At 44.1% G+C, this 15,213-nt stretch overlaps 1 protein-coding gene across 2 annotated transcripts in view; it reads left to right on the forward strand.

Annotated features, from left to right (window-relative positions):
• The window catches only part of RETREG1 (reticulophagy regulator 1), a 155,539-nt gene that overhangs the window by 104,262 nt on the left and 36,064 nt on the right, over window positions 1–15,213 (forward strand). Inside the window, exon 1 of one of the 2 annotated variants that reach the window (XM_061129316.1) lies at window positions 4,667–5,061. The exons of the other annotated variant lie outside the window; for it this stretch is intronic. Within the exon in view, the coding sequence (XP_060985299.1) occupies window positions 5,027–5,061 (35 nt within the window). The 5' untranslated portion in view covers window positions 4,667–5,026. Of the gene's footprint in view, window positions 1–4,666; window positions 5,062–15,213 lie in introns of those variants that run through there. 2 annotated transcript variants of the gene reach the window in all.

The raw sequence follows: 15,213 nt of genomic DNA on the forward strand, positions 1-15,213 counted from the left end.
AAAAAATAGATAATATTTGTTTCAACTCTTCATTTTTTTTAGTACTCTAGAAATCACTTCAGAGACTTGTGAATGTTAAGTGTACATTGAATATAGAGATATTGCTGGGATTAGTTAATGTGTTCCATTAACCATGGTACACATATTTTAAAAAGTGTACCATTTTACATATACACAATGGAATATTACTCAGCTGTTAAAAATAAACACATTTGAATCCATTCTAATGAGGTGGATGAAACTGTAGCCTATTATACAGAGTGAAGTAAGTCAGAAAAACACCAATACAGTGTATTAATGCGTATATATGGAATTTAGAAAGGTTGTAATGATGACCCTGTACACAAGACAGCAAAAGAGACACAGATGTAAAGAACAGACTTTTGGACTCTGTGGGAGAAGGCGAGGGTGGGATGATTTGAGAGAATAGCATTGAAACATGTATATTGCCTTATGTGAAACAGATAGCCAGTCCAAGTTTGATGAATGAAACAGGGTGCTCAAAGCCAGTGCACTGGGCCAACCCAGAGGGGTGGGATGGGGAGGGAGGCAGGAGGGGGGTTTGGGGTGGGGACACATGTACACCCGTGGCTGATTCGTGTCGATGTATGGCAAAAACCATCACAATATTGTGGGGTAATTAGCCTTCAATTACAATAAATTAATTAATTAAAAATAATAGATAAGTAATAAAAAAACTGTGCTATTTTGTTTCTTTTATTTTTAAAATAAATTTTTATTGGAGTATAGTTGGTTTACAGTGTTAATTTCAAGTGTATAGCAAGGTGAATCAGTTATACATATATCCATTCTTTTTTAGAGTCTTTTCCTATATAGGTCATTACAGACTATTGAGTTGAGTTCCCTGTGCTATACTGTGGGTTTTATTAGTTATCTATTTTACATATAGTAGTGTGTATATGGGGCTTCCCAGGTGACGCTTGTGGTAAAGAACCTGCCTGCCAATGCAGAAGACGTGAGGGACGTGGGTTTGATCCCTGGGTCAGGAAGATCCCCTGGAGGAGGGTACGACAATCCTCTTCAGTATTCTTGCCTGGAGAATCCCATGGACAGAGGAGCCTGGCAGGTTACAGTCTGTAGCCTCACAGAGTTGGAGACAACTGAAGTGACTTAGCACGCACGCGTGCGTGCACGCAGTGTGTATATATCAGTCCTGTTCTCCCCAGTTTATCCCTTCCCCCTTCCCCTTTGGTGACTGTGGTTTGTTTTCTGCATCCGTGACTATTTCTGTTTTGTGAATAAGTTCATTTGTGCAGTTTTTTTAGATTTCATATATAAGTGATATCATGTGATACTTGTCTTTCTCTGACGTACTTCACTCTCTATGGCAATCTTTAGGTCCATCCATCTTGCTGCTGATGGCATTATTTCATTATTTTGTATGGCTGAGTAATACTCCATTGTATATATGTACCACATCTTCTTTATTCATGCATCTGTAGATGACATTTAGGTCATGTCATAAATGTGGCTATTTACATGGCTGTTGTAAATAGTACTGCAGTGAACATTGGGGTACATTCATCTAAGGAAAATATATTGTTTCTTAATAATTAGATCTTACTTATGGCCTTTTTTGCCAACCAGGAAAAGAAATGATTTCAAGTTTCTGTGCAAAGCTTTTAGGTTACATTTTTAAAGGGATCTCAATAATATTTTGCCCAGCTCTTTTGAAAGTAGGACGATGTAATTTTTGTCCTGCTCTTAAAAGTTGTAGCGAGTTTGCAGATGACATGACCCTCTACATAGAAAACCCTAAAGACTCTTCCAGAAAATTACTAGAGCTAATCAATGAATATAGTAAAGTTGCAGGATATAAAATTAACACACAAAAATCCCTTGCATTCCTATATACTAACAATGAAAAAACAGAAAGAGAAATTAAGGAAACAATACCATTCACCATTGCAACAAAAAGAATAAAATACTTAGGAATATATCTACCTAAAGAAACAAAAGACCTATACATAGAAAACTATAAAACACTGATGAAAGAAATCAAAGAGGACACAAACAGATGGAGAAACATACCATGCTCATGGATTGGAAGAATCAATATTGTCAAAATGGCTATTCTACCCAAAGCAATCTATAGATTCAATGCAATCCCTATCAAGTTACCAACGGTATTTTTCACAGAACTAGAACAAATAATTTCACAATTTGTGTGGAAATACAAAAAACCTCAAATAGCCAAAGTAATCTTGAGAAAGAAGAATGGAACTGGAGGAATCAACCTGCCTGACTTCAGACTCTACTACAAAGCCACAGTCATCAAGACAGTATGGTACTGGCACAAAGACAGAAATATAGATCAATGGAACAGAATAGAAAGCCCAGAGTTAAATCCACGAACTTATGGACACCTTATCTTTGACAAAGGAGGCAAGGATATACAATGGAAAAAAGACAACCTCTTTAACAAGTGGTGCTGGGAAAGCTGGTCAACCACTTGTAAAAGAATGAAACTAGAACACTTTCTAACACCATACACAAAAATAAACACAAAATGGATTAAAGATCTAAATGTAACCAGAAACTATAAAACTCCTAGAGGAGAACATAGGCAAAACACTCTCCGACATAAATCAAAGCAAGATCCTCTATGACCCACCTCCCAGAATATTGGAAATAAAAGCAAAACTAAACAAATGGGACCTAATGAAACTTAAAAGCTTTTGCACAACAAAGGAAACTATAAGTAAGGTGAAAAGACAGCCCTCAGATTGGGAGAAAATAATAGCAAATGAAGAAACAGACAAAGGATTAATCTCAAAAATATACAAGCAACTCCTGAAGCTCAATTCCAGAAAAATAAATGACCCAATCAAAAAATGGGCCAAAGAACTAAACAGACATTTCTCCAAAGAAGACATACAGATGGCTAACAAACACATGAAAAGATGCTCAACATCACTCATTATCAGAGAAATGCAAATCAAAACCACAATGAGGTACCATTACACGCCAGTCAGGATGGCTGCTATCCAAAAGTCTACAAGCAATAAATGCTGGAGAGGGTGTGGAGAAAAGGGAACCCTCTTACACTGCTGGTGGGAATGCAAACTAGTACAGCCGCTATGGAGAACAGTGTGGAGATTTCTTAAAAAACTGGAAATAGAACTGCCATATGACCCAGCAATCCCACTTCTGGGCATACACACTGAGGAAACCAGATCTGAAAGAGACACGTGCACCCCAATGTTCATCGCAGCACTATTTATAATAGCCAGGACATGGAAGCAACCTAGATGCCCATCAGCAGATGAATGGATAAGGAAGCTGTGGTACATATACACCATGGAATATTACTCAGCCGTTAAAAAGAATTCATTTGAACCAGTTCTAATGAGATGGATGAAACTGGAGCCCATTATACAGAGTGAAGTAAGCCAGAAAGATAAAGAACATTACAGCATACTAACACATATATATGGAATTTAGAAAGATGGTAACGACAACCCTATATGCAAAACAGAAAAAGAGACACAGAAGTACAGAACAGACTTTTGAACTCTGTGGGAGAAGGTGAGGGTGGGATGTTTCGAAAGAACAGCATGTATATTATCTATGGTGAAACAGGTCACCAGTCCAGGTGGGATGCATGAGACAAGTGCTCGGGCCTGGTGCACTGGGAAGACCCAGAGGAATCGGGTGGAGAGGGAGGTGGGAGGGGGGATCGGGATGGGGAATACGTGTAAATCTATTGCTGATTCATGTCAATGTATGACAAAACCCACTGAAAAAATAAATTAATTTAAAAAAAAATAAATAAATAAAAAGCAGAGACATTAAAAAAAAAAAAAGTTGTAGCGAATGAGGGTACCTGGTGATTGATGACCTGTGTGTGATAATGGGGCTTCCCAGGTGGCGCTGGTGGTAAAGAACCCGCCTGCCAATGCAGGAGATGTAAGACATGGGTTCCTTCCCTGGGTCGGGAAGATCCCCTGGAGGAAGGTATAGCAAGCCACTCCAGTATTCTTGCCTGGAGAATCCCATGGACAGAGGATTCTGGCGGGCTACAGTCCATGAGGTAGGTCACGGAGAGTCAGACACAACTGAAACGACTTTGCATGCACCCATGCACATGATGAGGGGCCAAGCTATCAAAACATCTCAGGCCAACAGCTCAGCCATGTTTCAGTGTCAGGCTGCTCCCTGATGACAGAGGGAGGTCCCTCCGAAGAAACCCTGTTGCCCAAAGAAACTCACAGACTCATGTTTGTGTGCTTACTTCTGAGTTGAGAAATCTAGATGACCCAAAGGAAGACTTTCTTGCAAAACAATATTACTCCAAACACAACTGTTTATCAGTATCTCCCCCTCACCCCGCCACCCTCCCCGACCCTTTGTGTGTGGGGGGGTGGGGGTGGGGGTGAGAAGTGATCTTTTTGCTGAGTGGCTAAGTGTTTCCAGAACAAACAAGCCTCTCGGCTGTGCAGTCCTGCCCATCTGCTCTCCGCCCTCCAGCCCCTCCTGTGAGTTGGAGATCTGATAGCCCAGGCTGAAGTTTGAAGCTCCCTGTGGCCACGCCGCCCTTTGGGGTGGGGGTGGGGGGTGCCTTGTCAATGCCAGGAAAAAAAAAAAAAAAAACAGGAAAGAGAAAGGGTAGGCTGGCTTCAGTGAAGTCATCCCAGTAAAGGTTAATAGCTGGGTGGTGACACCTCCTCACAGGACTGGGGCGAAAATGCTGGGCAGCCAGGCAGCGCTTTGCTCCCAGCTGCCTGTCACGGTCCTAGGAGTAAGAGGTGACCTGTTTATATTTAGAAGGGGCCAGTCCTAATAACCCGGCTCCCAGCTTCATTCAAGGCAGCCCGGCGCTTCGGAAGTTTGTAAACACCTACTTTCTGAGTAAGGGAGGAGTACTTTTCTCCAAAAAGGAAAGAACTTCACTACTGGGTTTTTTTCCCCCTCCTGATAATCATTATCAGTGCAGAGAAGAAACTGCTGTAGCACAGAAGGGCTGCAGCTTTCTCCACTCTGTTATTATTTTTAAAGGGCAGAAATGCCTGAAGGCGAAGACTTTGGACCAGGCAAAAGGTAATTATGATCTGTATTTTCTTTTTCCTTGAGTCTATTTCCTTTGCCGTTATCTTTTTTTTTTAAAATATTGTGACTAATTTTAAAAGTAGTTGAAATTAAAATTTAAAAAGGAGTGCAAACCCTTTAATTCCAAGAAAGAGAATTTTCTTTAGCACGAAGAGAGACCTAAAATTAACAGAACATACCCTTAGAAACATATGCCAATAAGCACTTTTCTTGAACGAGGAAGGGACAGCCTGGAATGATCAAAAAGTGCTTTGTCCTACACCCTGTAAAGTCTACTTGGGGTTTTTCGATGTTTCATTTTTAACTTTAGGTGGTAGTTGTTAGAAATCTAAGCTAGTGAACATTTTGCAAAAATGCTTGCATTTTAAAGACTTGTTGAACATTTCTAAAAGTTAACTGTTAGACCAACATACCCATTTTGATATTAAACACTTTTTTTTTTAAACTGCAGTTCTCGTCTTTGAAAATATGATCATTGGGACCCGCATATGCAGTACATTAGCCAAATGTTTTATTAATACCTGGCTCTAAGAAGGGGTATAGAGACGGGAAAGGAAGCAGGCAATTATTCCTATTAATATGAGCATAACTTGTGTCCACACTGAAAGTTTCCATGTCTAGCCCCACTGCCGTGTTAACAAAATCTGTATGAAGTGGTGTCATTGGAATTCTGATTTGGGTCATTGAAATTCATATATGAAAAAGTAGAAAGAAACTTGTTTTGAAAAAGGACAAGAGGCTATTGCCAATTGTCAAAGAAAGTGGAAATCGGTAAATCTTTAGGAATAGGAATAGCATGATATTTTTTTTGTCATTGCAGCCATATGATTGTGTGTGTGTGTTTGTGTGTGTGTGTGTGTGTGTGTGTGTGGCCTATAATATAGCTGTAATCATTTCCTTAAAAGCTACTTTCGTCTTTAGTTTTCTAGTTTTCATTTTCTTCCAGATTCCTTCCCAGTCCCTAAGAGGGGACATTAAGTTTACATTTAATTGCATGTTAAAAGAACTTTCTATAAAAATGAGACATCAAGTCAAGTGCTTGAAGATGACAGTCATACACGTGCCTAGATTTAGGACACAGACTAATTGATTAAATAGTTGAGAAAACATTTTCAGAGACGTTTAAATGTCAGTTTTGGTCTGAGATGATGGGTGATCTACCAGGATCATATGTGTCCCACCTTATGACATTTTAATATTTCTAAAAGCAGGACTTTCCCCCTTTCACTTTACATCATGGCATTCCTAACGACTCTGCGTAAATTTTTGCATAGAACAGGCATTTTTAACAGATACTTGTGAATGGAATGTATTTATATACCATTTGAACACTTGCAATAAGTATCTAGGGGGCCTGATCATTTCAGAGACTGAAGGGAGAGGCTTAGCAGAAATGTAATAAAGGTTGCCTTAATGAAATGTAACTTTCCCACAATTCAATTAAATCATAATTAATTGTGGCTAGTTATAAATATTTTTAACTAGCAGTTTATGATGTAAACTCAACAAACAGGTTTTTTTCTAAGAATGTTTTACTGGTTACAGGATAAACAGGCAAGAAGGAGAACCCTGTATATACAGTATATGTGTATCTATTAATAATAATTATCACCAAAGACCAATAACTTGTGGGACGTGGAAAACACCCTCGCACTGCTCTGAAGTCGTGTACCCCCGCCTCTCCTTGTTATTCTGCTGACATACTCTCAGCAGTTGGTGGTTTCTATAGAATATACTTTGCTTTGCCTCATACGGTTTGTTTCTACCGTATCTGTGCAAAGAGAGTTAGAAAGGGCACCCCAGAGAGAGAGGATGTCTAGAGCCAGGCAAGAAGTAAAATATTACACGAGAGGGAATTTTACTCTTGCTAAATTTGAGATGGAATGCTGTTGGACATGCCCTTTGGTGCCACTCTTTAGAAGAGAAATAAGTATTGTAAGTCTTGAATCTGCTGACAAAGTGTGTTGTTGGAGCTTGTTTGTGGCAGGTTCTGGGTGAGTCCCACATTTAGGGCTCCTTCATGTTTAGTCCCATTTTGGAATTTGCTGAAGCGAATGGCTCTGTAGCTGGCAGTGAGCTACCCCTGAGTTCCATCAGTGGAAAGCAAGCGAGGGCAGGCTTCATGAGGGTATCCAGATGCACGATTAGGGCGTTGCACGGGCCGACTGCTGTGTGGCTGTGGTCCAGTGGGCCCGACGTGCCGTCGAACGTCCAGCAGTGGATTTCACGTGAACACAGCCACCTGGGGGCTGGGGAGGCCGGGGAGAGACCCTCCTCCTGGCCGTTTATCTTACTGCGTCGCCAGTCATAAGCCCTTTCGGTAAGAACCTCCAAAGACTCCACGCCAGTTTCAAGGTCAGGAGATGGGGGGAGAGGGTGTGAGAGAAGGCCATTCTGATGCTGGGTGGGGAAGGCAGAAAGCCAGGCGCCGGCGCCAGAGGAGAAGGAAGTGAGGGCCGTGGGCGGGGAGGCCCACCGGATCAGGAAATACCAGGAGAGGCCTCCTTGAGCTGGGGGCTGGGCCCTGCATGGCCCCTTATCCCACCTCTCACCTCATTTGGGGCCCCACCTTGGATAGCACGAGGGTCCTGGGGCGTCTTTAGTAGCCCAGTGAGGTGGGGGTGGGGGGTGCGTGTGGACAGGAGAACCGGTTTTCTGTTTTTCTGTTCCAACTGCCTCGGAGTGGGGGACCCCAGGCCTCCCAGACTGAGCTCCGAGTGTGTTTTATCACAGAATCCTTTCCACGCGTGATCATTCTGTCCACGCGTTCCCTGGTTCACTCGGGCTGTGTTTAATCAAGCTGCATCTAAGCTGGTGGCCGTGCCGGGTGTGATGGTTTGAGCCTCTGCTTTCATGGAGCACACAGTCTGAATGGGAGTGATTGACTTCACAAGTTAAAAAAATCAGTAAAGAATACTTCTGATAATAAGGGTTAAAAAATATAAGAATGGTCCTGTGGGAGATGACCTGGTGGGCGTGTGGGGTGAGAGAGTCTTTAAGCAGGCCTGTCTGAGGAAGTGCCCTTGGAGCTGAGATGTGAAGGGGTGGTCACGTGGGGGTGTAAGGTCCCCAGGAAGGAGACCCAGCTCGGGTCAAGATCCTGAGTGTGTGTGTGCTCAAGTCGCTAAGTCATGGTCGACTCTTTGCAACCCCATGGACTGCAACTGGCCAGGCTCCTCTGTCCCTGGGATTTCCCAGGCAAGAAAACTGGAGTGGGTTGCCGTTTCCTCCTCCAGAGGGTCTTCCTGACTCAGGGATTGAACCTGCCCTCATCTCCTGCATTGGCAGGTGAATTCTTTACCATTGAGGCGCCTGGGAAGCCCGACACCCGTTAGAAGCAGACGGACAGGAAAAGACAGCAGTGACTAGGAGAGAGGTTGGCCAAGCCCACAGCACCTCCTGGGCCTCAGCAGAGGCTTGGATGGTCCTCAAGGGCCTGAGAAGGTAGGGAAGGGTCTGAGGCAAGGGGCTGGGGGCCTCCTAAATACTCGCGAGATGTCATGAGGTGATGCATGCTTTCATGAATTGATCTCAGGACCTTAACACGGTTTCTAATTTCTCATAGAAATATGGATTCTGAAGGTAAAAATGCTCATTTTAAGAACATATCCGAGTTTATAAGTTGGAATGAGAAAAGCCTCACAAAGTCTGACCAGTACCGCCAGCCCACACACACAGCTCAAGCTTTGTGTTGAAATGGGTTCCCTGAGCAAGTATATTTTAGTGTTCGCAAGCCTGCCCAAGTCCTCATTCTGCCTGCCATTTGGTTTTGAAATAGGCACAGAGGAAGTTAAAAGATAAAGGTCACACAGCCATTAAGTGAAGGAGTTGCTGTTTGAAGGCAGGCAGCGGCCTCCTGAGTCTGTGCAGTCAGACACATGTATAGTTATATGGTGTTGACCCACAGCATGGGCTGGACGCTGAGAAAGGCCAGTGTGGTCAGCACACTGGGAGAAAGGAGAAGGGTGGCTGGAGGTGGGAGGGGGAGGTATATAGGATCCCCTCACTGGGCCTTGTAGTCACTGGTATGTTGGTAAATGTTCAACAACCGGCTCTCTGTTCTTCAGCATTTGTTGATTCCTGTGATGTAAATACAATCACTGTGGTCAATTTCAAACCACCCGCATGTGGTCAGTGAAAGTGGGGTTCAAAAGAGATTGGAAAAACTGGTTCTTGCAAACCTGAAAGGGTCAGCCGCAACGTACAAGTGGTGCAAGTGAAGTGAGTGAGTTGCTCAGTCGTTTCTGACTCCTTGCGACCCCATGGACTACACAGTCCATGGAGTTTTCCAGGCCAGAATACTGGAGTGGGTAGCCATTCCCTTCTCCAGGGGATCTTCCCAACCCAGGGATCAAACTCCGGTCTCCCGCATTGCAGGTGGATTCTTTACCAGCTGACCCAACCGGGAAGCCCAAGAATACTGGAGTGGGTAGCCTATCCCTTCTCCAGGGGATTTTCCCAACCCAGGAATGGACCCAGGGTCTCCTGCATTGCAGGTGGATTCTTTACTAACTGAGCTATGAGGGAAGCCCGAGTCAGCCTTCTCTAGTAGTCAGTGGTGCAAGAGTCAGCCTTTAATTCTATTAATAACTGCTCCATCTTCCTTTATATATCCTCAAGGCATACTAGACATCCAGGAAAGCTTTGTCAAAGGAATGAATGGTTTATTTTTCTTCCACCCTTTGATGCAGTTGTGGAAAATATCTCTCAGGCATAGTCAATGTTTACCATTTTCGGAATCCTGCTTTGACCCAGCTGGGCTAATATTTGAAATTGATTAAGAGCTTGGAGAACAATGTGATATGTCCTTATTGCAAGACAGTGTGTTTAGTGAGAGATACCTTTAATCACCAGTTAATAAACTATTAACTTCCCAAACCCTCGCAGCTCCCCAGTACGCTTCTGATAGTCAAGCTCTGTTAAAACTCATTTCTGTTTTATCAACACAGGGTAACTCATTCTCTGCAATCCTTAAAATGTGACGAAGGTGGCTTTGGTTTCCACTGCCAGAAGAGGGCTGCAGTTGTCGTGTGGCGGGCCACCGAGAGGTCTGTCCCCAGGCTGCCGAGAGAAGCTGTCCCTGACAGAAGGACTGTCCCCTCGTTCAGGCCACCCTTACTCCCAGCTTTTTGTCTCTTCGTGGGCAAATCTGTGTCTGGAGCCACTCGGTGTCTCCAGAAATCTGATTCCCATGGAAGGCATGGGAGGGCACAGCCTCACCCGAGGAGCAAAACTCACACACAAGGTTTTCCCACTGAAGATGTCATGACTGTTCATTTAGAAAAGATCCGTCATAATCTTACTACCCTAAAAAAAAAGAATTGTTATATTCTGTCTTTTCTAGTACTTCCTTGGACAAATTTTCTTGGCAAAGTTACAGTCATTACATGTTTTACACACAGTTTTGGATGTTGCTTCTTCCTCTTCTAAGCACTTCTCAGTGGCACTAAAGATTTGGGGAACATTTTTTAATGCCTCAAAATACTCTCGCCTTTGAATTTCTCCCATTTATTAATATTACTGTTATTCAAGATTATTTTGTCATATATAAATGGGAGTGAGGTATACCACTTTAATTTTTCTCATTAGGGGAATGATTAGATCCAAGGGTAAGAGGTCTGAGCTGCCAATTTCCTAAGGCCTGGTTCCAGAAACTCTCCAAGTATCATTCGCACCATTCCTGATGGTCAAGCAGTCAATCCCAGTTTGAAGGGAGAGGACATGAACCCCATTTTCCCTTGGGAAGAATGTCAGTGAATTTGGGGGCTTTATTTTAAAACTTGTAGACAGGGGAAACTTGTGTACTCACTATTGATTTTTGTAAAATGTTATCAGTTGTCATTTGAAAGGATATCGAGGGTAAAAATTACAGTCTGGCTCCCTCTTCAGCTTTTAAAAAAAATTGCAGGCTAGTGACATTCCTAAGAGAGGAATGTTCCAATGGTCTGGTCTCTTGGTGACTTTTTTATATAGAATAACTTCTTAGTTCGTTGACGCTCACATTTTTACACATAAACACTTAACTATTTTAACTCTTCTGTAGAGTGCAGACATGGTCTGTGCAGTGATGCAAAGCTGTTTCCAGTTCTGGCTGCAGATCCCATTGGCTGCTTCACCAATGACTAGCTGAGTGGCATCTTTGAATTTCATTTTGTTATCAATAAAATGGGGGTAGTAATACTTGCTTTGTAAGTTTGTCTTATAGATGAAATATGGTAATCCACATTAAATATTTAGCTTTATAAGTGGCTCATCGTAAGCCCTCAAGAAATGATGATAATAATACTTGCATAGGTTATATACTTCCTTAGGCAATATAGAATAGGTCACTTTTGAGTGAAAACGCTTCAACCATCTGTGGTTTCATCCTTGTGAATATTTTGATTGCTGGTCATGATCCATGCAGAGGGTATTCAATGTGTGTAATCCATCCACTCTAGATGGTGGACTCAACCTTGGGCGTGTACAGAATTGGCCCATTCCTGTTTGGTTTGGTCCAGATGGTCGATTTGGATAGGGCCACAACGGGGTGTGTGTTCAGTTCACAGTATTTTGATTCTTCCTGGGATCGATGTAACCCAGGTGAGCAAGTGTGTCATGCCAGTGACCTGTGTTGAGTCAGAGTACTTACTCTTTCTTGGGGGAACAAGGATGTCTGCCCAGTGCATCCAGCAGAGAACCGAGTGCCCATGGGAGGGAGTTCAGTGCACATGTTGTCCCTTGTCTAAGTGTGTGTGTGTGAGTCGCTCAGTTGTGTCCGACTCTTTGCTATTCTGGACGGCAGCTCACCAGATTCCTCTGTTCATGGGATTCTCCAGGCAAGATGGGTTGCCATGCCCTCCTCCAGGTTATCTTCCTGACCCAGGGATCGAACCCAGGCCTCCTGAGCTGCAGGTACTGTCTGAGCCATCAGACAAGCCCACTTGTCTAAGTGGTTTGCTTTAATCGTATGGGCACCATGATCCTTCTAAACGATCGTCCTTTCATCTCTGATTCAGCCATTTGGGGGTAAACCACAGCTCACTTCTAGATGGTATGTGGGACACTCCAGAGGTACTTCTCTATGCTCTTCTTCCTCTGGGCTTTTCTATTTCCTCTCCCATCGGGTGTTTTAATCTTGCTCCTTTGTAGGGCCACAGGCCCCATGGCTGCAGGGGCTGTGCTCAAGGCACCCAGCTGAGAGAATCAGTGGTGGGGGGGCACTGATGTCCATCCTGGGCTCCACCCCCAAGCCCTGTGCCCTGGAGTGATGCTTCATCTCCTGGAAAAAGGTGCACCGTTTTGTACAAATACAGCCTGTGGACTAACAGGCTCTGCTCCCTGAGCTGTTTATTTATCCCTCGTTCGCTGTGTACTTTTATAAGTGACCTCAAATCCTTCTGGACCAGAGTGAGATAAAGTAATTACCAAGGGAACAACCTCTGCCATATACGAAGATGCTGTGAAGGGTTGAGGGCAGGCGGAGAAGGGGACGACAGAGGACGAGATGGTTGGATGGCATCACCGACTCAGTGGACGTGAGTTTGAACAAACTCCGGGAGATAGGTGAAAGACAGGGAAGCCTGGCATGGTGCAGTTCATGGAGTCACAAAGAGTCGGACACAACTTAGCGACAGAACAACAACAGCAACATGTATAAAGAAACAGAACATGAAGTGTGCCTCTCCCCTAGTTTTAAACTTTAGACAAGGGGACACAAAGGATTCAGTACTGGAGAAGGTCAGTTATAGGTTAAAGTTAAGGGGAAAGAAATTCAATGCCTCAATTTTGTGTTTGAGAAAATAGGGCATCCACTTGCAGTCTTTTAAAGGAAGGTTGCTTTGAAAATCAGAAGTGTTCTTCAGCAATCACATTGCTCTTTCAAATAAAATCAAGGAGTTTCAGTTGGTTTCTGGGGCCGGTTGGCCACATCACAGCCTAGTAAAAGTGTTATAATAAGAGCCAGCCCAAAGTCAGAGGAAGGACCTTCAGGCAGAAGTGAGTTAAAACTCTGTTGATGTTTCTCCAGCTGTTCTTGTGAAACCACCAGTGAACTCTGAAAAGGAAAATAAAAGGGACCTCCTGGGGGAGTCCTGGCTCCCGGTTCTTCAGCCAGAGTGACCTCATCTCATCCCATGATTTGTGAGTGAGGTGACCAGTTAGGATGATTCTACCTGAGCTGTTCCTCCCTGTATTTTTTTCTGATTTCTCTCTCATCCTCTCCTGCATCTGTTCTGTCTCTAATCTCTTTCCCCTGGTGCCTTCAACCCAGGAACTACCTTCTCACTCGTGGTACTCACCACCTCTTCGTCCCAAACTGCCAGAAGCCTGGATGTAGCAACGCATGGCAGTACATCTAGATCACACACTGTCCTGTTGAAGACATTGGGAAACAGTGGGGTAGGGAGTGTCCTGGCTGTTCCCGGAAGGCACACAGAAGCTCAGCGCCATGGGGACACATGTGGGACCCGTAGAAGGAGGCTTCCATGAATCTTCCGGGCAGGACGCGCTCCCCCACTCCGACCCCCCACGCCACAGCCTCATTTCTGCAGGGTCGCCCTGCCTTGGGCGTGACTGTCACCCGCTGGCACAGCGCCATGGAGGGCTTTTAAAGATGCTGCTCTGTGGATTCAGCAGCATCTGGAGAGGGGTCACCAGCCCACATGGCCTTCCTTGGAAGGGCAGATGCGGGATGAGGTGAGAGAGGGGCTGAGGCCCCCACCTGCCTGCTCGTCTCGATAACTCTGAGTTATGACAGGTTGCTGTGTTTCCAGGGTGGAGACTGGCTCCCCAGATCTGGGCAGACACCCACTTGTGGTGGTGCATCAGAGGCGTCAGCTCGTAATTACCAGCGAGATGCAGCCTCTTTGCTTGCTGTGAACTCAACAAGCAGCCATGCACCAGTGTTATCCCATGACTCAGGAAGGAACATCTCCTGGTCGGTGTTTTAGTTGAACTCTAAGCAAGTGTTTTATTTTTTAAAAGAAAACAAACCCATCTGTCAGGAGAGCGTTTTCACATTATGCTTGTAGAGATCATGCCTATAGACTCCGTCTTCAGAGAAGAGGTTGTGATTGTTGTTAGTCACTCAGTCGTATCCAGCCCTTTGCGATCCCATGGACTGTAACCCACCAGGATCCTCGGTCCGTGGGATTTCCCAGGCAAGAATACTGGAGTGGGTTGCTATTTCCTTCTCCTGGGGATCTTCCCGACCCAGGGATCGAACCTGTGTTTCCAGCATTGGCAGGCAGATTCTTTACTGCCGAGCCACCAGGGAAGCCCAGAGAGCATGAGGGGATTACAGATGTGTTTCTATGTTTTGGGGAATTATTAGCATCTACTACTGGGAGTATTCTATGCAGGACTCATTAATGATGTGGCGTGAACACGTCATTGTTGTTGGTCATTCAGTTGCGTCCGACCCTTTGCAACCCCTTGGACTATAACCCTCCAGGCTCCTCTGTCCATGGGATTCTCCAGGCAACAGTATTGGAATGGGTTGCCATTCCCTTCTCCAGGGGATCTTCCCAACCCAGAAGTTGAACCCAGGTCTCGCGCGTTGTAGCTCCCGCCGTATGAGCTACCGGGGAAGCCCATTATGTGGCGTATGTATGTTTAAACGTGGCTCTCTTCTCTAAGAAACTAACTCAGTGTTTCTGGAGTAACTTGTTACATAAGTAGTGGATAACTTTCCTTCTAAAGTGATTAAAGTAGATATGAATTCTAAGTAATCATAGTTTCCCCACTTTGTAATACTTTGAAAACTTCCTTTTAGAAGTGTGTTTGGTTGTATGAAGGAAGACTTGAGACATAGATTTCTTTGTAAAAGGAATACACACATCAATAGATTATAAACCTAGACTTAATCAACTTGCTTGCTGAAACAAGAAGAGATTTGCTCAGTAAACTAAGATACGACAGACATTGGCAGCAACAATAAAGGAAGAAACAGATAATCCCTTTTTTTGGGCACTGCAGAGGGGAAAATAGGAGGCAGTTTGTTCCATAAGTGTTGAGGGTTTGATGGCAAATGACTTCATTCTCTGATGCCAACTCCTATAAATTGGAAATGGTGCCTGTAGCTCTGACGGGATTGTGAGGCCTCCTTGGGAAGATTCTGGAAAGAGTATGATGACAAATTAGCATGGTCTGCGGTACTTGGGG

Source organism: Dama dama, chromosome 25 (assembly GCF_033118175.1).
Source record: "Dama dama isolate Ldn47 chromosome 25, ASM3311817v1, whole genome shotgun sequence".
NCBI lineage: Eukaryota > Metazoa > Chordata > Mammalia > Artiodactyla > Cervidae > Dama > Dama dama.